The following is a 25,579-nucleotide window of genomic DNA, read 5'->3' on the forward strand; positions in this document are numbered from 1 at the left end:
AAAAGCTAATGACGCATGATCGCTAAAAACAGCTACATCAACAAAACACAAGCAAATCTGCCCAAAAAGGTCTGCTCACAAACTGGCAAGTGCATCATCAAGTATAATCCACATCTCCTTCATTCAGTTGTATGCCCAATAATTAAAAAAAACACTTTGATTTGAGCTAAAAAAAACAAACTATAACACTTGTGGTCCACAACAGCTACAATTCAGTGACACTTTTAGTTGTGCTGATGTGTTACCTCATCGTTTTTTGATTCGCACAATGCACTGGACTATGAAAGTTTGCGAGGTAATATTTTTGTCAGGTTTTACTGTTTTGTTTTTTCTTGTTGTTGCCGTAGCTGTCAAGCAATCAGGTGCTATTAGCTACAAGCTAAATACACTTGGCTGACTAGTTATGAATTCTGGAGTCACAAATAAGTTGTGCAGGAGAAGAAAATGTCTTCAAGAGGGCAAGATACCTATTTGTAAGTGCTTGAAAGGCAAAATACACCTTGTGGGTGAAGTGTTGCTGTAAGCCGTGGTTGCTCTTCTGTTCAGAGGGCTTATTAGCCTACTAGTTCAGACTGCTTATGCTAATCAGATGCACACAGAGGATGAAACATTGCACTGCAGACAGAAAACAAACTCCCTGCTCATCTGTAAGCAAACTTTCATCCTGCTCAAGATGACCCTGGCTTTTTTAGTGTTTCTTTGTGTCACAAATAAAGAAGAAAGAGGAGCCATTCTTTTGACCGCCTCCCAAAAATGAACGACCCCTCTCGAGATCTGGCTCCCTTCAAAGTGTCCAACCCCCTTGTCTGGTCATCAGTGTGGTGAGGAGCCGCTGACAGCCGGGTCACAGTTGGATCAAACTGATTTGTTCTCTTCATTTCAAACAAACCCTAACCAATCTGACATGGGTATGAGACAAGCTGCAGCCATCATGTGAGATGATTAGAGTTCCGCAGTCAGATTGGCATCGCAGCCGTGCAAAGAAAAAACATATGAACTAACAAAATGATGAACAGCTGAGCTCTCACTGATTCATATTCAAGAAGATCAGAGTACCAGGGAGGATCAAGGAAGCCTTTGTCAAAAAGTGATTTTAGATATAGAGGTGCGTGTGATGACCAGTGAGTGGATCCACTGATCAAGTGAGTTTTTCCAGCTTATTCGTTACTTCCACTGACTTTGAGTATTTTATCAAGACATTGGACTGGAGAACCTGCAGTTTGTATAGCAGGGCAGATTTGATGCCTCCAGGTGAGGCTATGAACACATTATTCACACGATGTATGGACTATCTCATGTACTTTGTGAAATTATCAATAAAGAAGCTCTATCAGTCAGCAGCTAAAGATGGAGAGATTTATAGCAAGGAGAAAAAAGTTGCAGGTCAGAGTCATTTTCCAGATGGAAACCTTTGGAAACCTCCTCACAGCTGTGACTCAGTGTGAATGTGTATTTGTGTTTGTGCAGCTTCAACACTGAATATTTTTACCACTGCATCCACGTATGTTGGGGTTTGTAAGTCTTCTATGCGTGTGAGTAACTTGGACTTAATTGGTCACCATTAGCTTCCCTTCCAATTAGAACAGTTCAGCACTCTGGGAATACTTCAGTACTGCAACTCGCCGTGCACACCAGTGTGTTTTGTGTGTCTGTGTATCTGTGTGTGTCTGGGACCAAAGCCAAATTAAAGTAGAAAAAGAGCAGCATCAGTTCCTTTTTTTCTCGTGAAGGAGACATGATTTAAAGCTATTTCATGCTCTTGTTATTTTTCTTTCCCCCCAATCTATTCCCCTGTCTTCCTCTCTCCGGGAAAACAGACGTACGCTACGTTTTGGAGCCTACAGTGTATACGGTTTGGCTAGTCAGCAAAGCTGGGGCTTTTCAAATTGTGTTGGATGTGCTGAACCTGCAGCTGGTCTAACCCTAATATGCAGTTCCTGAGTGACTGAATTCACGAAACGGTCACTAAGGAATCGTAGCTGTCACTTTAAAAAAAAAAAAAAAGAAAACAAATTGAAATGACCCTCTAAACATTCAGAAACACTGGTTATGTACCTTCTAAAGTTCTACGTGTTGTGCGTTTTATCATTATGTTAATGGGGATACTTGGCTGCTGCGATTCTGAAAATCTAGAGGGAAAGAGCAACTTAATCAGTGACATATTAACATGTCCACACTGTTCAGGCTCCCGGGGGACAATGGGAGTGCTATCCAAAAGAGAAGACAGAAAGAAAGAAAGAAAGAAAGAAAGAAAGAGGGAAAAAAAGAAAACAAAAGAAATGGAAGCTTTATTCAAGTCGCTGGCCTGTCCTAAGCAGACGATCTCACTGGTGATCCAAAACAGACAACAAAAGATTACTCACAAGTTCAATGCAGGTTTTTGTTGTTGTTGTTCGTCCGCTCAGAGGAAAGATGCGATATATGCCAACTCTTCTGTTTCTGCCTGGTAAAGTTGAGTATCAGAGTCAACTTTGCAACCAAATATTTGCACGAAAAATACAGCCATATGCCTTTTTTAAACATTATTTAAATTAAAACAAAACAAACAAAACCTCGAGCAGGCTATGCATCAGCAATAAAACAAGTTAAAAAATTAAGTTAAAAAAAGTGAAAGTAAGGGTCATCATTACACCTATACTGGCATCTGGTTCTGGTGTGTGTGTTCACTACTTTTGCAGGATCTTATCCATGATTTTACTGCATTCTGATGTATGTTTCGACGCAGGACATTCTTAGTGATGTCAAATTTCTGCTTATTTATGTGGGTTTGTATATCATATTGCTTTTGTTAGCCAGTCCGATTAATACCAGAGATGCATCGGTTAACAACAGAAGTAAGCCGCCCCCCCCCTTCTAATTTATGTCACATTAATGGTTATTTGTGTGGGCTTGCACCTTAAATTGCATTCAGTCCCTTGTTTGCTTCGCTTCCCGTGTTTGTTTTTGACAATTTAAAACCTCACCTAACGTGTTTCAACCTTAACCTCTCCCTGCACGTGGTTCGAGCACGTGTCTATGCTGGTGATCCTTCTCAACTGTGTGACTCTGGGGATGTTCCAGCCCTGTGAAGATGTCACCTGCCAGTCAGAGTGGTGTCGCATCCTACAGGTCAGTGGGATGCCCTCATTATAAGCGGGGCCCGTGGGAACCTTTTCTTACTCGAAACTTGTCATTTTTATATGTTGTTTCCTTTCTCTCCACAGATCCTCTGTTTTAGCTCATGGAAGCATTTTCATTAATAGCGGTTAGGCAGCAGGTTGTCACGCGGCTACATGTTGAGACTTTCTATTCAGTAAACACCCGTCACTGTAAAGTTATCTGTGCCCCTTTTATGTAGTTTATTCGCTCATAAGAATAACATCTGTGTTAGTGAGCATTCGGCCAAATGTGGAGTACATAAAAGGAATTACAATGATTTATTTGACGCAAAATATCCAATATAGAACCGGGATTGCACTCATTTTATGAGGCTAGGAGAGGAATAGCACTAAGAAGTTTAATTTGTGATAAAGAGTCAAGCAATCTGGGGTCCTTGTCTCACACATAACATTTGTTTCAATTTGCTCTTTCGTGACACAATGAATGGAGATGGGACCATTCATTTCCAATATGGACATTATTTTTGCAGCAGTAAAGTCCAATTAATGAAGACACAACCATAACAATGCTAATCTAGATTTATTCCTTTAAAGCTCCAACAAAATATACGGAGAGAAGGAGTCCCCAGGGTGACGTTGCATTGATGTTGAAATCAATTTCAACGTCTGTTTATCTCCTCTTGTTTAACCAGGTTTTAGACGACTGTATCTTTGCTTTCTTCGCGGTGGAAATGGTCATCAAAATGGTGGCCCTGGGAATTTTTGGCGCCAATTGTTACCTTGGCGACAAGTGGAACCAGCTTGATTTCGTCATCGTCATGGCCGGGTTCGTATCCAGCAGTGTTTTTCAGCTCACACCCACAATTTTGCTGTTTTCTGTGAATTTGCAGCTGGATCATGACGTGTTACTAAGAAGCTGAAGACAAAGTCAATAATAATCCACAGTTTCCTGCCTTTGGAGTAAATATGACTAAACACGCGATAAAGATGTTTGACAAGTGTTTTTGTACACGTGTGTCACTCCTTTTATAGGCATGTCCTTCAAATAGGTTTTGCCCCATCCAAGCTTTGTCAATTTGGAGCATAAGAAAAACAGTGTCCCCTTCCATGTATGTCCATAAAACCTCACCTGACATAAGTGCTGTGAGTGAACCATTATTCCTTAAAAGTGTCTCACATGGCATTTTACTGGAAATCTATTAAACAACATGCTCAAAAAAGGACAAGAAAGCAGTTGGTGTTTCCCTCTTTTCCCCCTGAGTAACAGTAACCACAAATGTCTTGGAGACTGTTAGAGTAAATGCAGCTGCCAGCCCAGACCGACCACCGGGTGACTACTAGGTTGAGGCAAGTGCAGGACCTAATAAGCTGCAGACCCTCCTTTAGCTACTTCCATGGTCTGAGGGCTAGTCCAGTATGACCACACACACACACTTTCCCCATATGGCCAGCGTAATAACAAAGCACAGTCGAGGAAACTAAGACTGAGGGTTGTAACTCAGAATCATAACCAACTTTATTGCTTTTGGAGGAGTTCATACAAGTCAGTGGGGGTCCTGGATCTTGTTGAGGAGGGCAGCAGCGCTCTGGAAGATATGTTGTTGTTCTCTAAAGCCAGAGGGGAGTGTTTCAAAAAGTTTGTGATCACCATTGTAGGTGGGGTCAGCTACCTTCTTACCAGCATGCTCCACAGTCATGAAATGTAACTGTCATCACGTTTGTCACATGTCAGTGTGCTGCAGTATGAACTGCACTGAGTAAAAATACCCTTTAACACATTTTGATTAAATGTCAACTGTACATTTATTATCATCATCATTGTATTTGCCTCTTTGTGTATGTATACTGTACTTATGTGTCTTGTGTGTACACAGTTCTATGTTTGTAAAATAGAGAACTTGAAGTAACAGCAACTGTGTCTTCAGGGTGATGGAGTATTCTCTGGATGGCCACAACGCCAGCCTGTCAGCGATTCGTACTGTCCGAGTACTCAGACCCCTGCGGGCAATCAACAGAGTACCAAGTAAGTACATGCTTGAATATTTACAATGATCAAGGTCCCCCCTGCTTATTCATTGATGGTTTTTTTGCCCTTTCGTACAACCATAAGAGTTGAGTTCGCCATAGCCGTTGACTGACCTTGTTGCCCAAAGCCCTGGTGTTTTTTATTCTAGCCAGCCATGAATCATTTAGCTGGTAAACACTAAAAGTCAGAGCACCAGCAAGGTTTGAGAAGGACGATAAGCAAACCTCATTAGATAGTTTCAGTTTAACTGGATAACATAAACTTAACAAAACATTTTTATACTGTGTTTATTGTCTTACAGAAATACTGTAGTATATTAAAATTATACTTCACCCTAATAAGCACCTCACATATAGGTGTCTTGAACTCACAAAGATGTTTTGGAATCTGAATCACTTCACTCCGTGACTCTGGAACGCAGAAAGAGCCAGCCACTTACATTTAGCTTGAAGCTACATTTGACTGAAGGCTAACAACAGCAGAACTGTCCAAAAGCAGCAGTTTCTTAACACCCAAACATATTGTCCAGTATAATCCATGTCTTCGTTGTCCAGCCGTATGCTCAGTAATTCACAAGCACTTGGATTAAAAACAACTGGAACCCTCCCAGTGTAGCATAGCCAGTTAGCGCATTCAGTTGAATCAACTCACACTTGTCATTACTTGTTTACAGTAGCGCCCACCGTGTTATGTTTTGTTTATTTCCAGCTCCAATCAAAGTGTTTTTGGGCTACTGAGCCGACGGCTGGAAAAACAAGATGTGGATTATACCAAACAATGAGCTTGAGAGTTGGTAAACAGACATTATTGTGCATTTTTTTGCTATGGTTGTTCGCCGTCAGTCACCATTTGTCGCAAGCTAAAGATATGTTGCTGGTTCGTTCTGCATTCCAGAGTCACACAGAAGTGATGGAGGAGGGTAAATATCTTAATGAGCTCAAGACACATATTTTCATCATACTTCAAAGACAAAATACACTTTTTTGGAGTGAAGTATCCCTTCAAGTAGCAGAAGTGTGTATCCTATATGAAAACCTTTTTAGTGTTCATTTATCTTCAGCCAGAGAATGATGACCACCAGTATTGTCAAGGGTTTACTGTAACACAAGGTAAAATGAACACTTCATGCCACTCCAGCAGTACTCTAAACTAAACTGCTGGTAGGTTAATCCCAGCCACCTGTCGCCATACAGCAACAGGTGGCAAACCACTTGGACAAAATGCATCATTATGACATCCTTGCCACTTCCCAGAAAACTAACCAGTGGTCCAGGACCTCATATTTCCTGTAATTTCACATCCTGAAGTTGTACCACGCTAGTCCTGGGTGAGGACTTGCATGTAGTTTGTCATTTTCTTAAAAGCTCTTTGACAGTAGTGTATATGAATCCACGGCTAAAGGGGATCACTAGACAACGGTGTCATAACAAAGTACAGGATTATTAACCAACACACATTATGCAAGAGGCCAGGCACTTCCTCAGATTTAGGCTGCCTGTAGGCATTTTCAAAACACCTCTCCTCAACTTGTTTATAGGCTCATAAACAGTTCTTTATTTCTCTTAAGCACCTTTCAGAGTATCATAGTACAATGTGAGTGTTTGCTGCACATTGACTAAATGAATAGTGTCAGGGTTATTGAAGTCTGCTTGCCCTCTGGCTCCAGCGAGCTAGTAGACCGTGGTGGTCCCTGGAGTCCTTTATCAACAGTAGCTGACTATGTTTACCTTTGTTTTGTGTCCACCAAACAGGCCATGCAATGTCGACTAATAATGTCACGATACACCTTTTTAATGAAGCCAAACTCTTGCTACACCTGCCAGTGTCAACAGTGCATGATGCAAAATGCTGCAATGTCCAAAAATCAAATTATACTGCAGTATTGTCCACAGTATACTGAGCTGTGAATGACGGAAGAGTCTGTGTGTGTGTGTGTGTGTGTGTGTGTGTGTGTGTGTGTGTGTGTGTTTCCCAGCTCATGTAAGATGACTGCAGAAGAAGCTAGCGGTGACACAGGTTGCCCTCAGAATCTCCCACGCAAAAGATGACGTTACATGTTTGTACAAGTGTGTTTCATTCTGTGTGTGTGTGTGTGTGTGTGTGTGTGTGTGTGTGTGTGTGTGTGTGTGTGTACACGGGCAAATACAACATAATATCAAATCATAGCAGGTTGCCTCCTTCTTTCAAGGGCTCATATCACGCAATCTTGTTTGTTGTTCTGTGTCTGTGAGGACTGAGGATGTTAACTGGAACCTTATTGCTAAGCTAACAGTAGCCTTGAGAAACACTGAACTAAAGTTATTGTAACAGGTTTTCAGATGACAGTTGGTGGGGCTAGAGATGGAACATTTTGCATATTGCAATATGGTATAAATTCAAAGTAGACACAGACACACGAATGTCCCTCAAGGACTCACACACACACACAAATTGTACAGACACACACACACACACACACACACACATTGTACAGACACACACATACATACCTGGGGCTGTCACAGTGTAATAAATGTGCCCAATAATAGTAGTTGACTGCATCTTTGAATTGATTTATTTTTTTAAGTTGGCAGGAACAGACTGCCACTGAATTATTAAAAATATCATTAGATGTGTGTGTCAATATTAACATCATCAACATCAATATTTCATATTTTAGTGATTTATACTTAAAGAGTGCAGACAGTATATGAATAATCAAAATCTTTAGGAAAGACAAAAAAGAAGGACTTGAATTTATAAGAAAATAAATAAATATGCAAATTATTTTAGTTAATTATTTTAATACTACTATGAACAACAATATTAAAAAAAGATTCATTCCTTGTGACATTGAGGCCTATTGCACAATCTAGGGAAGATTAGATTCTGGTAAAGAGACAAGCGACACCAAAAATTGTTCAACTTCAGCAGACATCTAATTTTCACTCTGTTTCCTTTTTTACACTCTTTTCCACTTTACTTCTCCTTCTTATCTGAATTGCGGTCAGAGATCAAGTGTTGATGTGACAGTAACAGCCAGGGATAGGTTTGTTTTATTTCTGTACTTAGCGACTCTATCACCAACCATTCCGCTATCACTCTGTCGCTTTGTTTGTCTTTTAATCTAAGTGGATGGGAATATCCATTGTTGGACAGATGTTAAATGTGTTTTGGGCTGTAGCTTAGATACAGCAGCGCTGTGTTTATTTAATGTTTACTAGGCTTCTGCAGATAGTCAGCCAGTTGTACACACACACACACACACACATTTTTGTCCTCCATCCCTCTCAATGCCTTGTCAAAAGAGTTTTCTTTGATATGTGGCTGACAGCTTAACCTGAAAATTGGCTCGCCCAGTCCAGCAAGTACTGGAAGTGTGATCACAGTTTGTCAAACCCCGTTTCTACTCTGGCTTGGGCTCTTCCATATCACCCCTGCAAGGGGGGGCCTGGGATGGCCTCATTGCACATGATCTTTTAACCGTGGCTCATGCACAGCATTTATTTATTTCATTACAAATATAATCCTCTAGTATTTAAAAAAAAAAAAAAAAGGTGTTGCGTGTAAATCAGCCCAGTCAAATAAGGTTTGTTGCCAAGCAATATGAAGGTAAATATATAAAGATAAATATATATTTTATGTGGCACTTTACTGATTTCTGCGGTATGAGTCTTTCTAGGCGAATAACCCTTCTCTTTTTTCGCTTCTAATCCACTCTGTTACTTGGGCGGCATTCAGTAGCCTTATTTTAATTAGATTCACCTCAACAGAGTGCAGTGTGAACACAACATCAATCAATCTTTCTGTATTTTGTGATTGTTTTTGTTTTTTTTTAAACAATGAAATTCAATCCATTGCTGAATCACATCTCTGTACCAAAACAGAGCATAAGGACACAATTAGTATTCTGTTTAGGCAATGTTAGTGCTTTGAACTGTAGGTGTTTACTGAGCAGATTTCCACACACAAATGCTTCACCATAGATGCATCTGTGCAGACAAACTCTGTGTGTGCCTGGAATGTCTCTAGAGTATTGTTGTTTACCTCAACCATGCACACACACAGATGCTCCCGTCTTCAGTTTTATTATTAGAAATATCTGAATTTGTGTTTGTGCAAGTCTCCATGTGTCTGACTTATTTGTCTCGTTGCACGTCATGAACACGTTAGTTGTTTTTTTTTGTTCTCGTGTTTATTCAAGAGCAATCAATTGATTGATAGCAGACGAATTCAGAGTAAATCTGTCTCTGAAGACGCGTACACACACACACACACACACACACACACACACGAATGAACAGAAACACACTAAATGCTGAGTCAGTCCCTTTGTGGGAGCAGTTTGCACTTGATGGGATTTTCAGATCACATTTATTTCATGTGTAGTATCTAAATTGCTTTCACAGCTGGTCTGTGTGATTGCAAATTAATAATTACCCTCACCAGTCTTTTATCTGTTGATTTGTTCGTAAGTTAGTTTATCAGCAGGATTAAACCAAAACCACCTCGCTGATTTCCATGAAACATATATAAAGGGCATGGTTGATGAAAGAACTTGTTCAATTTTAGAGGCAGGTCTTGATCTTAAGGACAAGCCATGATTGTTTTCTGCTCTTTTTTTATTATGGTCCCTCCAATAATTCAGGCATGTTATGTTACTGCCTGTATGTATGACCGCCTTTGCAAACAAAGTTCTAAATCATATGGTAATCTACAATTTTTTTTAACCATCTTGGCAGAGATGTTCAGTCTGTCTGGTTATATAATCTAATTCCTGTCACAACATTTGGTAGTGACAATATGACAGGGTGACACAAAGTTTACAATGTGCAGGGACAAGTTGGGATCTTTTTTTGTTCATCAGGATGAAGTCATTGTTATTGTAACATGTGGTCAAAGAGGGAGACTATTGATTACAAGGAAGAAAAAGAAGAGCAAGACCATCTACATTTGCATAGATACTCAGGTCTACTGTATTCTTCTGGTCTATTGAATGAATACCCATTCACTCTTGCAATGTATCAGGGCACTACATTTGACAAGAGGAGGGTATATTTTACTGTAAGGGTTTTTTTTCAGCAAGACTGCGATATACTTGAATGTGGACTGAACAAATTGTTGGATGCTTGACTCTGATGACGTTAACCGAGTCTGACAACTGGAGATGAATCCTGAACACACGTGGTTAGATAATACAAGCCGTGGGGAAGCTGTGAGTTCAAATCCCTGAGGATGAAATAATGTCAAGCTGTCACTTTCAGTATTGTCATTGCCCGTAATTATATTGGCTTAGGGGATGAAGTTGTGACTTCCAAGCTCACACAATCAATAGAGGACGTCTGAGCGCGTGTCACAACCAGAGGGCCAGTAAAGAGCTAGACGCTGCACAATCGAGTAAAAAACATAATAATCTGCATCTTTATCTTGTCTGTCCCACTAAACAGGTATGCGGATCCTGGTGACGCTGCTGTTGGACACCCTGCCCATGCTGGGGAATGTCCTCCTCCTCTGCTTCTTTGTCTTTTTCATATTTGGGATTGTGGGCGTCCAACTTTGGGCTGGGCTCCTACGCAACCGCTGCTTCCTAGGAGAGGATGTCAGAACGTAAGTAATATTCTGGTGATGCAGTATTTGCATTTCTTCATTTTTTCGTGGCTAGAAGAAGCCCGAGCGACGCCTGGGAAATTTCAATATTGAAAACTCTGCAAACCTAGACATAACAGAGGTGGCAGTCAGTAAATTAAGAAGTCGAAATAATGTCCCCAAACAAATAACAATGTCCACCTTCCACCCTGCTGTGCAAGGGCCATGTAATGGCCAGCATAAGCTACACTGATCACTCGACTGTCTATCGACTTTCCTTCCTTTCTGTCTCTCTTTTTCACTTTTTCTCATTATGTTCGAGTGTGTGTGGTCATAGCGAGTAACAGACAGCTGCTGCCTGTAGCAAGAACAAAGAAACTGTAACTAGGCTGAGTACGATCGTCTGTATAGTTCCCCCTCTGGATGGTCTCACACGTCGTCTGTCGACTTGGAAATACAGGGGGGAAAAAAGGATTAAAAAATATATTGATTGTTGCACATTTTATTGTTGCACATTTCATCCAGGTGTTGCTCTTATAGCATACATTAAATATACTGATGCCAGCATCTTAACACCCAATATGAACAACACTCGCTCTCTGCCACCTGTTGTCAAAACAGCACCACCTGCTCAGTCACTCTTTGTTGGGGATGGAAATGGTATTGGAATCAGTTATCTGGCTGGTTTGTCTGTCTTTTAAGCCAATCATAATCATCGTGGGTGGTGCTAAACCCAGGATGCAGCAACAAACAGCTAGTAAAGTATTACTAGGGCAGGAGAATGCAGACTGAAACAATCATCCAATGGCAAACTTGGATCTGCATCTTTGTCCTTGGAAACAAGATTAATATTTCACTGCAACGTCAGGAGCTACCCAGACTTACTCTGTCTGTTAGTCTCAGCCTGAAAGAAAGAAAATATTTTGAAAATAAAAGCAATTTTGAAGCTGGAAGTAGTTTTTTGGCAGCTGACAATGTGAGTGTGTTAGACATGGACAGAGGAGAGGGTGGAGTCGGTTCCGTCAGTGAAACCAGCCCTTTTCATAGCGCCGGAACAATGACTTTTATTTGGCAGTCCTGGTACAGAGAGACTGTGCGGGGGCAAATTTTAACGCATTGATGATTGATTAATGAGACAACCTTAACTATTGGGACAGTTTAAAGGGTTTGACAGAGTACTAGTTATGTTTACCTGATATCAATAATATGAATAAATTAATACATATCATACTGTGTTTGATGAATATTGACTGGGGGTTGGCTCCCGAAATATAGTTGATGTCAGAAGTTATGCCCTGGGCCTGCTCTTTGAAAGAGAAATTACACACTTTTAGAAATGCATACGAAAACAACCTACACATACATCATTCTATACAATGTACGTCAAACATTAAACTGTAGAGACATATTTTTGTCTGGAGGGTGACTTTCATCTTATATGAGCGACAGACAAAAAAAAAAAAAACATACTGTCTCTCAAATAGGACAAACACAAAAGAGAGGACAACAGAGAAAGAAAAGAAACGTCATCAATTTGGCCGACGGCAGTGAAATTATATAACGGGGGGAACACAGCTTCAACGTCTGCAACCTCTCGGAGCCAGAAATGTCAGAGAAATATTTTAACTTGTGTTTTTTTGATGTAATGACATAAATTGTTAATGTCGCTGGATCCTTCGTTGTGTGAGACAGACAGAAAGAGAGGAGCAGCTTCACTGTTGATTGAAGAGGCGCGATGCCGTGTTTCTATAGAGCAACGCCAGACCCACGCCGAGTCACATTACCTCTCAGAGCTAACGTTTGGATACGAACCAGATCACATACCAGAATAACACCTCCCTTAGTGGCACTTGAGGAGCAAATGTGGCTCAGAATGAGGGGATGGTAAGCATGTAATCCGTGGGCTGTTCTTAGTGGGACCAGGTGGATCGCCATGGTTACGGATAGAAGCCATGTGAACTCGGCTGCTCAGTTAAGTTGAGCTGTTTCCTTTAACTACAAACGCAGCTGGATGGGAAGGTTGCAGTGAGAGGTGGTCTACAGTCCGCTGTCAGTAACAGTCAGGACTGTCAGAGCTAACGATAATGATAATAAACCTGTATTTACTACACACCTTGTAAAACACAAGTTACAAAGTGCTCTGCATAAAATTTAACACTCAGTAAACATTTAAGAAAACACAAGTGGACACAACAATAAAACATAGTGTACAGTTGTTGTTTTTTTCAAGTGACTATAAAGAAGACAGAGTTGTCTTCCCTCTTCTGTGGGTGGCATGGCTCAGGGGTAGAGTGGCCATCTAGCAACCAAAGTGTCGCTGGTTCGATCCCCGACCCCAGTGACCATGTCAAAGTATCCTTGAGCAAGATACTGAACCCATAATTGCTCCTGATGAGTAGGTTGGCACCTTGCATGGCAGCCTCCACCATCAGTGTGTGAGTGAATGGGTGAATGAGATGACACTGTAAAGCGCTTTGAGTGCCGCTAAGGTAGAAAAGCGCCGTATAAAGTCCATTTGAGTCCATTCTCCCCTGGGAGTTCATTCCATAACAGAGGGGCCTGGACAACAAAGGCCTGCTCACCTCTGGTTGTGAGGTTTTTCCTGGGGGATGGTCAGGAAGGAGGAGGAGGATTTCAGGTGGTGTTCTGGTTCATAGAGGATCAGGGGGTCTGCAATATATTCTGGAGCTAAATCCTGTACAAGCTTTTTAATTGATCATTACAAGTTTAAAATCAACTCTGGCCAATGAAATGATTTCAAAATCTGTGTGATATGTTCTCTCCTGTCGGATCTGGTGATGAGTCAGGCTTGCAGCATTTTTAATCCGTCTGAAGAGATTTTGTTTTGTGAGGTGTGGAAAAAAAAAAAGGTCCATTACAGTAATCTAACCGTGCTGAAATGAAAGCATGTCACTGTTTCTTATTTGTTGGCAGGTAGAAATGACTTGATTTTTGAAAAAATTACGTAAGTGATTTGGGGCTTTAGCGTCAAAGGATAGATAGTATTGGTGACGTCAGCATAGAATTAATAACTGTAACTTCAGGAATCACAGTGTGTGTTGCAAAATAATATAAATGAATCAAACGTGATTATTTTTCGCCTCTCCAGCATGTACAACTTGTCCATCAGTCCTTACTACATGTCGGAGGAGGGTGAAGACAGCCCGTTTATCTGCTCGGCACCTCGGGAGAACGGGATGCTGCGATGCCATGATGTGCCACCCTACACTGAGGCTAAGACTGAGTGCTCATTGCGCGCCCCCCACCAAAGTTCGGCTCTGATTGGAGCAGCCCCAGCAATGGGAGGGGCCAGTGTTAACGGATGTGTAAATTGGAACCAGTATTATAATGTGTGCCAACCAGGGATCTACAACCCTCACAAGGGAGCTGTCAACTTTGACAACATTGGCTATGCGTGGATAGCTATATTCCAGGTAAGAAGGGTGAAACGTGCCCTCCTGCAGCATGAGTGCGGAGGCAAAAATGTTACGTCCTTTTATTCGTTGTGTGTGTATTTGACAGACACAACCTACATTGAATATATTTCACCAGAAAAAAACTTCACTGCATCTGAAGTCATTCCGGGATTAAAACCATAGGTTTCTGAATCCACAAGTCATTTAGACAATAACAACCAGCAAAGACAAGACGTTAGGAATGTTGTATTGTTGATACAGCTTTTCCATCATTTATAAAGCGTCTGCCAAATGAAATTGTAGAATTCATAACTCGTTCAGAAGCTTGGTTTCATCTGTTAGTTTGGGTGCTCTGGATGTTTTTTTTTTTTTTTTTAGCAAACTGCACACTAATTAGCAGAGTAGTAGGTAGGACAGCTCTTTTGAAGGATTTTTTTTTTTTTTTAAATGAAAGTGTTATTTCTCATTCACCATGTTCAGAATTACTCACCATTTACTTTTTTAAGAACTCTTCACGGCTTCTCACCGGACTGAAATACATTCCAAGCAGCCTCTCAGAAACCAGGATACAAGCACTTAGAGAAAGCATGAAGTTTGCAGTGTCATTGTTTTTTTTTGACTTTATTCATATCAGATCGCTACAATGCCTGCGATTCAACAAACTATTATAGTTTCCCAAGTATCGGGTAAATGAAAAATTTCTGATTGATTTGAATCTACAGCTGCAGTGTGCATGATGCTGCTTACCGAACATCCAAAACTTGTAGTTTGTTTGATAGTTATAGTTTATTTTAATGAGAGATCAAGAACAATATTTACCTTTTTTCCAGAAATACCAGTGTTGTTGTCCATGGCCTTCCACATGCAGTGCTGATATTAATCCAGTATTCCATGTGGTCAAAATAATAACTAGGACTGGCACGTTGTGTATTGACTTACCTTCCTGTAGCTCCCCGTGAGTCTTCATCGACTGTATAATGAGTGTTTGGTTTATTTTGCGAGATTCCCTCTGAACGTAAGCCTTGAAGCTTAAAACTATGACTATACAACCTGGCCAGTACTGTTCATTCCTCACCACTGGAAGATTTTATAACACACTCATCAGATACCCGGTCATTTGTCACACACGACACTAAATAGTTTAGCAATTCTGTTAAAACTTCAAAACCACTCATTAGTGATTCCTCCACCGCCCAGGCAATGAAGGAGCATGCATAATGACCCGCAAGCTCTTTCTTCTGCACACATAAAGGTGTGAACATGCATTTTTCTCGCAGATTCCTACTCCCCAGGAGACCTTTGCTTATCACGGTCCGCCTGCTAACGAAATGAATTCCAGCTCCTCTAATAGATCCGCCTCTGTGTCTAATGGGCTTTGACTTGTACATGACATTCCCGAAGAGAATCTGACCTTCAGTAACCCCCCCCCCCCAACCAAAACCCCTCCCCAAAACCCCCACACACAGTGCAAACACCAACAAACACCAACAGCAACAGACATACAAACTCTTAGGTACTTCCCACGACTTTCCAGTGTATGTATTTTTTACACCGCATGCATCACTTTGAATCACGTTCTCCAGCCAAGCAGGTATTGTTTTTGTTTTTTGTTTAAACATCTTATTTTTGACACATTCCATGCGTAGATAAGACAAGAGGAACATAACATAGTTTCTTTTGGAGTAATAATGTCTTCAAGCTGAAAATGTCCACAGTTTACTCAACAGTGCACGAACCCTTGTATGAGATGTTAGTCAGAAGAGGGACGACTGTGATTGAGGGTCCAAAAAAACTGCATGAACTCAACTTTGATTCAGTGTTGTAAGATGAGAGCGCATAAACAAGACGTTAGAGACAAAAAGGAAGTGATGGAGAAACTGAAGGAGAGAGGGAGAGGAGGGAGAACGCTCCAGTATATTGAATATTAAATGAGGTGATTGGCTTGTTATCCATCTCCAGCTTTATTCCTTCAGAATCAGTAACTATAAAGAGCATGAATTATACATTTTGGCGCAGAGTAAGACAAGACTTCATCTCGCGGCTTTAAATTGAGTTAATACAGGGGTTACTCTGGGATGCAAAGCTGTCAACATGTTTGTTACCCAAAAATACCTGTGGCCTCATTAGATATCTTCAAATAGCTATTGAAATAACATTATAATATCTATTTCAGGATACCCCATAGATATTGAAATAACACTTTCATATCTTTAAGTAACCTTTTATTTTAAGCGAGCTACTTGGAAATTGTTTGATTTTTTAAAAAAATGTCTGGCTCTCCTGATGTAAGTTTAGTTATTTTTGGGGGGGGGGGGGGGGGGGGCTTGACAAAGTGTGTTCATGGCTGGAAAGTGCTTTGACAGAAGAGAAGGTCCTGTTATGTTTTGCAGGTGTGTTTTAGCCCAAAGATGTGAATTCTTGGCTCGTTTGCTAATCTGACTCGAGGAGAGCATTTAGTCAAGAGCGGATTAGTCACCTCAGAGACTCTGTGTGTGTGTGTGTGTGTGTGTGTGTGTGTGTGTGTGTGTGTGTGTGTGTGTGCGCGTGCACTTGTGAAGAAGGCGCTTGGTGTACGATTCTTTGCGCAGGTGCACATGCGTGCACATGTCTTGTGGCGTTTTGTTGATGTTTTCTCGTGTGGCATGTGCCCCGGCAGCTCTGGCTGTAATGTGTTGTGCTAGCTGAGGTGTAAGTGTCGAGGTGTGAGCGTATTATCGGCTTGGCTGAGTTGAGCCAATGCTTTCAGGTCTCAGCATCCCCACTGCGCATTAGCATAGAGGCTACATGAAAGGGCTGCGTCAGTCCCTTGGCAAGTGTACACACACACACACACACACACACACACACACACACACACACACACACACACACACACTTGTATAAAGAGGTTGAGGAACACCACAGGCATTTCTGCTGAATAAAGAATTGGAAATGCACTGCGTCTGTGTGCACCGTTTGTGTGTGTGTGTGTGTGTGTGTGTGTGTGTGTGTGTGCAGTTTTTTTTTTGTTTATCTGTGAAGGAATGTTTTTCTGCTTTCCTCGTCATTATAATATATTATCTCCCCTGTCTCTCTCCCTCTCTCTCTGTCTTCTCTCTACCAGGTCATCACGCTGGAGGGATGGGTAGATATCATGTACTATGTCATGGACGCTCACTCCTTCTACAATTTTATATATTTTATACTGCTCATTATTGTAAGTACCTGTCTGTTTTGTTGATAATATTTGCTATGTTGTACATGAAGCATAAAACTACACCTCCAGTTTGGAAAAAGAAAAGTTTGAAATTAAAACTGAGGACAACATGAAGGTTAATTAATTCAGCTTTTCGTTTGAGTAACAGATGTCTGTTTAGTTTCGTCTTGATTTGTCCTCGTCAGTGTTTGGATCTCACACAGAGTGCATGGCACAGTTAACTCATAGCCTCATCCTAGCATATTACAACCTTACTGTTTTTGTAAAACGGTGGATCAAATGTTGTGAGCGTCGCAAAAAACCCTGCAAAATGACTCATTTTGCTAACAGAATCAGATCTATTTGGTCTGGTAACATTCGGAATCTCACGATAATTGTTCTTCTAACCAAATTTAGGCTCACAGGAGGCTAACTGGAAGTAGCAGGCTTCGCCACAGATATACTGGGAAATGCAAATGATTGAGCTCTTAGTGACAGGTTTAATACTTATTGTGTGAGCCTGTTTGTTAAGGGCTTGAATGTTCCTTTGTATGTAAAAAGTACTGCACTGTAGCTTTAAGATCTGGCCCAAAAATTTGATAGGACCCTCTTTGGCCCATGCAACACCCCTTCAGTAAGTTTTGAGAGAGGCAGTTGTTGCGTAATCCCTCTGACAAACAAACAATCAAAGCAACAGTCACAGGTGAAATCCCAACCCCTTTGGCAGAGATCATAATATCATCTCCTTCTTAAAATAATCACCAAAGTCATTTTTTCAAGTTTTTCAGAAACACACAAAAAACTAGAGACAAAACATCATAAGGTGTTGTTTTAGGCAAAAAAAAAAATGACTTTGGCAAAAAATGACTTTGGCAATTATTCTAAGAAGGTGACGATATCTAACTGGATTAAAACAGAGACACAAACATTGCCTTGACTGAAGCTCTTAATACTGCTCCATATTATGCAGCTCTTTACCATCTGCAGTATTGGGATTTGAACACATTTGCATATGTATAACATGTTGCTCCTGAAAGATATTTTTATGCGTTTCACTTCTGCTGGGTGAAACCCAGAATAACCTTTTCTAAAGTTAACCTCTAAACTCTGCTCCAAGCATCCCTCCCTTCTGTTGAACCTCGACTTTGAATCATGTCTAATTTTTACTCTTATCATGTTGTTGTGGAGGTTTTAAAAAAGATGCCAGCTTAGGCTGCATTTCCGCGACGCTTTGTGAGCTCTCTGCAAGCCTGTCGTTTGATGTTATTATGAATTCGGTGAAGAAAGGGGTGAAAATAGGGGACGGGAAGAAAAACGGAATGGGTGACACAGAAAGAAGAGCATGTCAGAGAGAAGACTAAAATGTTTATCTAAATTCTCATCCATTACATGTGAAATGGCTTGTTGAAATGAACTTTTGCCATAGTCATAATTGATGTTTCTAACTTCACGCCAAAGCCACCTCCTTATAATATAATTTAGATTTATGACACTTTGAGTGAAGATAAAAGTCAGCTATATCGTCCCAGGATCTGTCCAAACAATAACATGGAGCTGAAGGTATCATAATTCTTCTTCTTGTCAAAGTTTTTTTATTGCTCTTTCAAAACGTGAAAGAAGTTGCATCTTAAATATTCCATGAATGAAGAATCAGGGATCAGTTTCTTGCAGCAATGACTTTTATGGCATTTGTAAGTGGGATGATGGTTAATAGCATCTAAATCATCACACTGGTGCTGTTTTATCACCATCAGAGTTCTGTTGTGTAGCTTATCTGTCCCTCCCCAACCAGGTGGGCTCCTTCTTCATGATCAACTTGTGCCTGGTGGTCATCGCCACCCAGTTCTCTGAGACGAAGCAGAGGGAGAACGCTCTGATGAGGGAGCAGCGTGCTCGCTACATGTCCAACGACTCAACGCTGGCCAGTTACAGTGAACCAGGCTCATGCTACGAAGAGATGCTACGCTACATCAGTCACCTGTATCGCAAATTTACTCGCAGGCTGCAGAGGATATATTCTGGGTGGCACAGGTGAGAGATGTGCAGGTTTTTTTTCTGTTTTTTTTGGGGGGGGGGGGGTTAAAGTAACCTTCAATTTCAGAACTTTCAAGAACTTTCTTGACTCACTAGTTTGCAACATGATCCACGAAGCATTCATGGAGAGAAATGTGTGTTAGAAAAGGAAGAAGGGAAAAAAAAAACACTTTTATTTGTCAATATCGGATGTTAATAGAAAACTACAATAAAGCTGCTGCTTCAGCAACCATACTGTATTTGATTTTCTGTAATAATCAAAATATTAGGAAAATGCATTCGCAAGAAAACCACATTTTTCTCCTTAGATCTAATTAATCATAGCTTTCCCCAACGAATCATTGTTGTCACTGAAAGCATGTTTTGTTGACACCGTGACAATCAAGCTGAAATGAAACGTCTTTGTAACCCTTCGAGTTCAGAGCCGTGTTGACATTGTGCATTGCTTCCTGTAAAACCAAATATTACAAATTCATACAAGCATGTACCTGTAGTATCATGGCCCCCACCTGTCAATCAATCTGACATGTGGGCGTGTCTATGAGTGAAGAAATATTAGTTACACTTGCCTTATTTGTCGAGATAAAGTAGTTAGAAATGAAGTTTCAGCTGAATTTTACTAATTTACAGTGTCTTGGTTATTTTGTGTGTTATATTGTGACACAAACATGCAGCCTGTAAAGAAAGCTTGTCATGCTCAGTGATCCATCGTTGCTCGTTTGTCTTTTGACCAGTAAACGGCGTAAAAAGGTGAATCCTAACGGCAGTGGCGGAGGCAGTAATGGTGGCGGTAATGGACACGGCCACGGTTCCAGCAGAACCTGTGGCTCAGGCCCAGCTAGTGCCATGTGGTTGAGACCCATCCACAACCTTTTACAACACCATCAGCACCAGCACTGTCGCCTGACCAATGGTGGGCAGCACAACATCAGCTTGGCAACCAGTGAGCACATGGATGGAGATGGAGGTGTTGGAGGAGGCGTGGAGCTGGAGATGAAGTCACTTCCCATCAGGAGAGGAAGCACAACAGGGAATAGTGGTGGTGGTAGTCAGCCTGCCGTCACCCGGCGCATGGGGTCACTGCTGGGGAGACTGAACGGAGGGATGAACTATCCCACCATCCTGCCCTCTTTTGTGTGCAGCTACAGCAGTAAGACGCCGCCACCTCACTCCCAGCAGTGTGGGCACAGTCCAGAGCAGCATCCGCCCAACCACCCATCATCTGAACACACAGAAACACTGAACAAACTCTACCAGCTCATGGGTCAGCACAGTAAGGACACACACACACACACACACACACACACACACACACACACACACACACACACATAAAATTGACTTTTATTCATATAGGGAACTGCTTTAAACATGGATGAAGAATCTGATCCGTTTTAGAAAAGCTTCTAATTTGAAAATCACAACCAGTGGGAGTGTACCCAAGTAAGAATGTGTCAGTTAAGTTATGTTAAATGAAGTTATGGAAATAGAGTTTTTGAGCTTTTCAAGTCAAGTCAAAGACGAATGAAAGGAATCTGCGTGCGATGCCAGGTTGGATTTACGGCATTACTGCACACATTTCTGTTAACAATAGTTTTTCAATACTTTCTTTTTAAACATTTAAAACAATGTGTAGAAGAAGAGAAAGACTTTGCCAGTCTAGTGGAGTTGAATACATGCAAGTCGAGACATGCGCTGATGTAGTACCAATAATCTACATGACATCATGTTTTATGTGATTATGCCAATAAATCCAAGTTCTACTTTATGGGTTTTTGCTCTCTAACACCCGGTAGGCAGTGGACATACATCGTCCTGATGTAGTTAGTTTCATATCGTTAACTGTAATATAGACATCGATATGATTCAGAACAATAACTCACTGAATTGAAAGGGGATTGTGGTTTAAAAAGGAAAATGTTTTTACAACAATGGTTTTACCCTGTGGACAGATTTGAGCCTAATTTATATTTACGGGGGTCAAGCAAAAATAGCTTCCATTTTGTTAACAAAACTCACTGCAAACCCCCCCCCCCCAAACCACCCAAAAAAACAAAACAAAACAATACTTCAAAATGAATTCCCAGCATTGCTTCGTATGAAATAATCACGCTCTTGGACAGTTTTGCCACTGTTTTGTATACCTGGGAGCAATAACTGTCAAAAGCTGTAGCAAATTCACCCGTCAGAGGCTGCACTGTCACTCAGATATCATATTGATGATCAGAGTGTCAGAAAATGAAGAGTTATTATCCTGTGACACTGAGTGACCATGGGTTTCACAGCTGAAATCATTTTATTGCAGTTTAATTCATCCCATAATCTGCACCTTATTGGCTCCATTAAATTCCTACCATTATGCAAGCCTTTTCTCCTTTTTTCATTGTGCTTCCTTCCTTTCATTTGCAAGCTCCTCCATCATACTGACCTGAGGTAGCATCTGACAATATCTGCTGTGTGTGTGTGTGTGTGTGTGTGTGTGTGTGTGTGTGTCTAGTAGCACTTGGAGTGTCCTGACAGAAAATCCATGTCTCAAGTGTTGGAGTTATCCTTGCAGAGAGGTGGAAAAAGGGCAGGATTGGTGGAATCTACATGGTGTACTGGGGCTGACACAGAGAGGGGATAGCGACAGTGAAGAAGAGAGGAAAAATAGATGGTGTCAAGAAGGGAGGAATACAGTTTGAACGATTGGAAACCTCAACAGGGAGGAAAGAGAGAGGGAGAAAAGTGCCAATGAGAACGAGGCAGCAAAAGAGAACAACACAGCACGGATAGAGTGAATGATGGGTTGGTGAAGGAGGAAAACGCAAAAGTAGCAGTGTGGTAGATGTGTGTGTTCTATTGGTTTGAAACTGCTAACAACCGCACACAAGTACACACTCACAAACTGCTGGCTGCTGACACTCTAAACCGCACATAAATCAGCCTCAGCACATCATAAATAAGGAAGCAGGCCGTTAAGACAGTGATGAGGAGGAGGGCTGAGAAAAACATCCAAAGATTTGTTGATATACTCAATACAGTCATTATAGCATTCAAACCTGAACATCCGGAAATACAGCACCTCATTTTTTGCTGTTCTTTTACCTATTCACAGTAATTTAATGAAATGTGGTTGACCACTAAAATCAAAATGTATCAGCGTGCCAGTCTGTGGGCAGCAGGTTAGTTAGAGTTTGGATCAGGGTGCATTTTCCTGTCCTATCCTGTCCTGACAGAGCAGTAACCTAGACTGACCTAAAACTCACAGGATTTCTGATTTTCTAGCCAGAGCCTGATACAGAAATGATGTCATCCCAACAACAACCCAGTGCAGCACAATCACTCAACTTAGAGCAAAGAGAACACACACACACACGCACACACTGCTACGTTACATGGCAACACAGACACGCACTCATGTCATTAGCAGTTATACTTCAAGTTTTTCTGACCGTCAAAACCAGCTTCTTCAACTATCGTACTGTCCCACACATTTTAGTGACCTAACAAAAGAAAAAGGTTGTGGTTGGGGCGCCCAGGTAGTGCGGCAGAGTATTGTGTTGCCTGCTGACATGGAAGGTGCACGTTGGGTTCCACATCACGTGTTGCTTCTGCGGACGGAAAGCCAGATGAGCTGCACTAGCGTGTGGTAGACCTCGGTGCTCCCCGGACCAACAGAGAGGGCAGAACAACTACTAAGACAGCTTGGAAGGGTCAACTACCAATGTACAGTTGGGGAGAAAGACATGGGAAGAAGATTTTTGAGAAGGACAGATTTGAGTTCGAACCAGCAGCTTTTCTGTGTGAATTTTGTGGACTCTCTGTCCTGCAACGGACCAGAAAACCTGCCAGTTACTTAGGATCTGGAGACAATGAATTAGCTCTCACCCAATGTGGGGTGGGATTGGCCTTGGTGTAACTGATAAATGTATCCATAGCTTCACTCACTGTCAAACATTTCTGGATCTTGAGCCTCTTGATACAGTCAAGTAGCAAATCTACTTGTTTGCCTGCAACTTGGTCAGATGGCTCAATTTCAGGTTATAACAGTAATGGGATTAGCTACTGAATCCTGTTCAGCTGTCCTGTTATTGAATAACTTCTTTTTACTGCAAGGGCACCGACGTTCTTGGGGATATTCTTCAAGTCCATTACTCTGAAAACCTAATTTTACTGTAAATGTAATCTAATCTAGCCTAATGTATTAAAAGTAATGTGGGGTTGCATTGAAGTTGAAAAGGTTTTGGCAAAACCCCAAAGGAACTTACTAAAAGAAAGTGTAAGAGTGCTCTCTGTCAAGTGCTGAATACCCATGGAAATGTGTTTGTTGCAGCCACATAGAAGAGATTATAAAAGACAATGTGGTAGGTGACAAGTCTCACAACTCTTTTTTTATTACAGCTTGAGTTTTTAGATAGCATTATAAACTGCATAATGTACTTATAAAGCTGCTTTTGAAGAGCCAGTGTCAGTTTTCAGCTGTATTTGCACTTGCTCCTCGCCGGCTTTAAGAGGCTTTAATCAGAGACCAGAGGGTGAGAGGTGTCTGCTAGGATCTAATACACCACTGTGGGCCAGCCTCTTTTGATTGAGGACATCCCCTCAGCCATGTGTAGAAAATGTGTTTCACATTTTTCCAGGATTACCATGGCCATTCCCTGTTTACCTTCATTAATCACCTGAAAAACAGCAGGCGGCCACAAAATAATCTCTCCATCAGACCGGCCCCTGACAGCTCACGATGTTGTTTTTATGTGTTGGAGACATCGATTACTGGGGCTCATCAATCTCTAATTGTTCATGTTCTTTCACTTATTTACTTTAATTTGTTTTGAATGCATCATAGCAGATAAAATGCTAATCATACCCCCCATCATCTGGCTGCAGATGTGTGAAGTGCATCCGAATAGCCTCCACCCCAAGAGAGCGTTTCTTGTTGTACTGATAAGCTATTTTTTTACATGCCAGCGTTAGGGGACTGGCCAAGAGTGCATTTCATTAATCACGAAACATTTCCATCTATAGTCACCTTTACCCAACCCACTCATTACATGCTTGAGGACTCTATAACCAAGTCACACCAGTTTTTTGCATTGGATCCCAACAACTCTCTGAAAAGATACTTATTATAATATCTGTAAAGAAATGTCAGTTATTTTGAGAGGAGAGATGATGCAGGGAGCTGAAATGCCTGTGGCTTGCATCAGACATAAATAGATTATCATCAAATGCCAAGATTTTCTTTCCTTTAATCTAAACAGGTGAAACAGAGAGCAGTGTGTCTGACCATCTCTGCCTGTTTTCCCTGTCAGGTCGACAGAGGCTGCTCCTCCAGCTGGCAGGCGTGGTACCGAGTCCTCTGCTGCTGGAGCTCCTTAGCTGCCCTCTTTGTGCCCGCAGTCTGGAGACCTTGGAGCTGGAGATAGGAGACCTGGAAGGAGGCAGGGGGGAGGCAGACGGACTGCACGACTTCCCCCAGGTTAATGTGGATGTCAGATATTATATTGTATTATTAATGACAGTGGTGTTGTCAAACTAAATGAAACTTCACAACTCATAATAATCAGTCAATTACCATATTTCTATGGAAATATGTACACCTGACACATCAGAATTTCATTGTGCTTTTTTTGTATTATATGTCCTGCTTACCTCGAAAGAAAAGTAGGATTGTATCGAATAGCCAGTTGCCTCAAACAACTCCCCCATCTTCACTTCAGGGAGGAGACCTGAGAGGTGGGAGAGGTCGGTGCAGACGGCGGGGGGTCATTGAGTACAAGAACGGTGCAGTTCGCGCATGGACAGGTTTCAGGGAAAAACTGAAGAGGATAGTGGAAAGTAAATACTTCAACAGAGGGATCATGATCGCCATCCTTGTCAATACACTCAGCATGGGGATAGAGTACCACGAGCAGGTAAGACCTGCAACATAATGGAACAATCTTAACGAATAAAAATTGATGCAATGATTTGCTGGGGGCGGCACGGTGCTGCAGTGGTCAGCACTGTTGCCTCACAGCAAGAAGGTTCCAGGTTTGAGTCCCGGCTCCATCACAGGATCTTTCTGTGTGAGTCTGCATGTTCTCCCTGTTCCTGTGTGGGTTCTCTCTGGTACTCCAGCTTCCTCCCACAGTCCAAAGACATCAAGAGGGGACGAGGCTGATTGATACTCTAAATTGACCGTAGGAGTGACTGTGAGTGTGAATGGTTGTCTGTGTCTATGTGTTGGTCCTGAGATGGACTGGTGACCTGTCCAGGGTGAACCCCACCCCTCACCTGAAGG

General features: G+C 41.5%; 1 protein-coding gene across 3 annotated transcripts in view; it reads left to right on the plus strand.

Moving 5' to 3' along the window:
• The window catches only part of cacna1ha (calcium channel, voltage-dependent, T type, alpha 1H subunit a), a 115,431-nt gene that overhangs the window by 53,442 nt on the left and 36,410 nt on the right, over nt 1-25,579 (plus strand). For all 3 annotated transcript variants that reach the window (XM_086186128.1, XM_086186127.1, XM_086186129.1), the window contains 10 exons: nt 2,996-3,108; nt 3,791-3,924; nt 5,024-5,121; nt 10,551-10,710; nt 13,799-14,123; nt 17,209-17,301; nt 19,073-19,311; nt 20,049-20,587; nt 24,609-24,775; nt 25,017-25,211. In XM_086186128.1, the coding sequence (XP_086042254.1) occupies nt 2,996-3,108; nt 3,791-3,924; nt 5,024-5,121; nt 10,551-10,710; nt 13,799-14,123; nt 17,209-17,301; nt 19,073-19,311; nt 20,049-20,587; nt 24,609-24,775; nt 25,017-25,211 (2,063 nt within the window). The remainder of the gene's footprint in view (nt 1-2,995; nt 3,109-3,790; nt 3,925-5,023; nt 5,122-10,550; nt 10,711-13,798; nt 14,124-17,208; nt 17,302-19,072; nt 19,312-20,048; nt 20,588-24,608; nt 24,776-25,016; nt 25,212-25,579) is intronic.

This window comes from Aulostomus chinensis, chromosome 18 (assembly GCF_037954235.1).
Source record: "Aulostomus chinensis isolate RoL2024-O1b breed Wild chromosome 18, RoL_Achi_v1.0, whole genome shotgun sequence".
Lineage (NCBI taxonomy): Eukaryota > Metazoa > Chordata > Actinopteri > Syngnathiformes > Aulostomidae > Aulostomus > Aulostomus chinensis.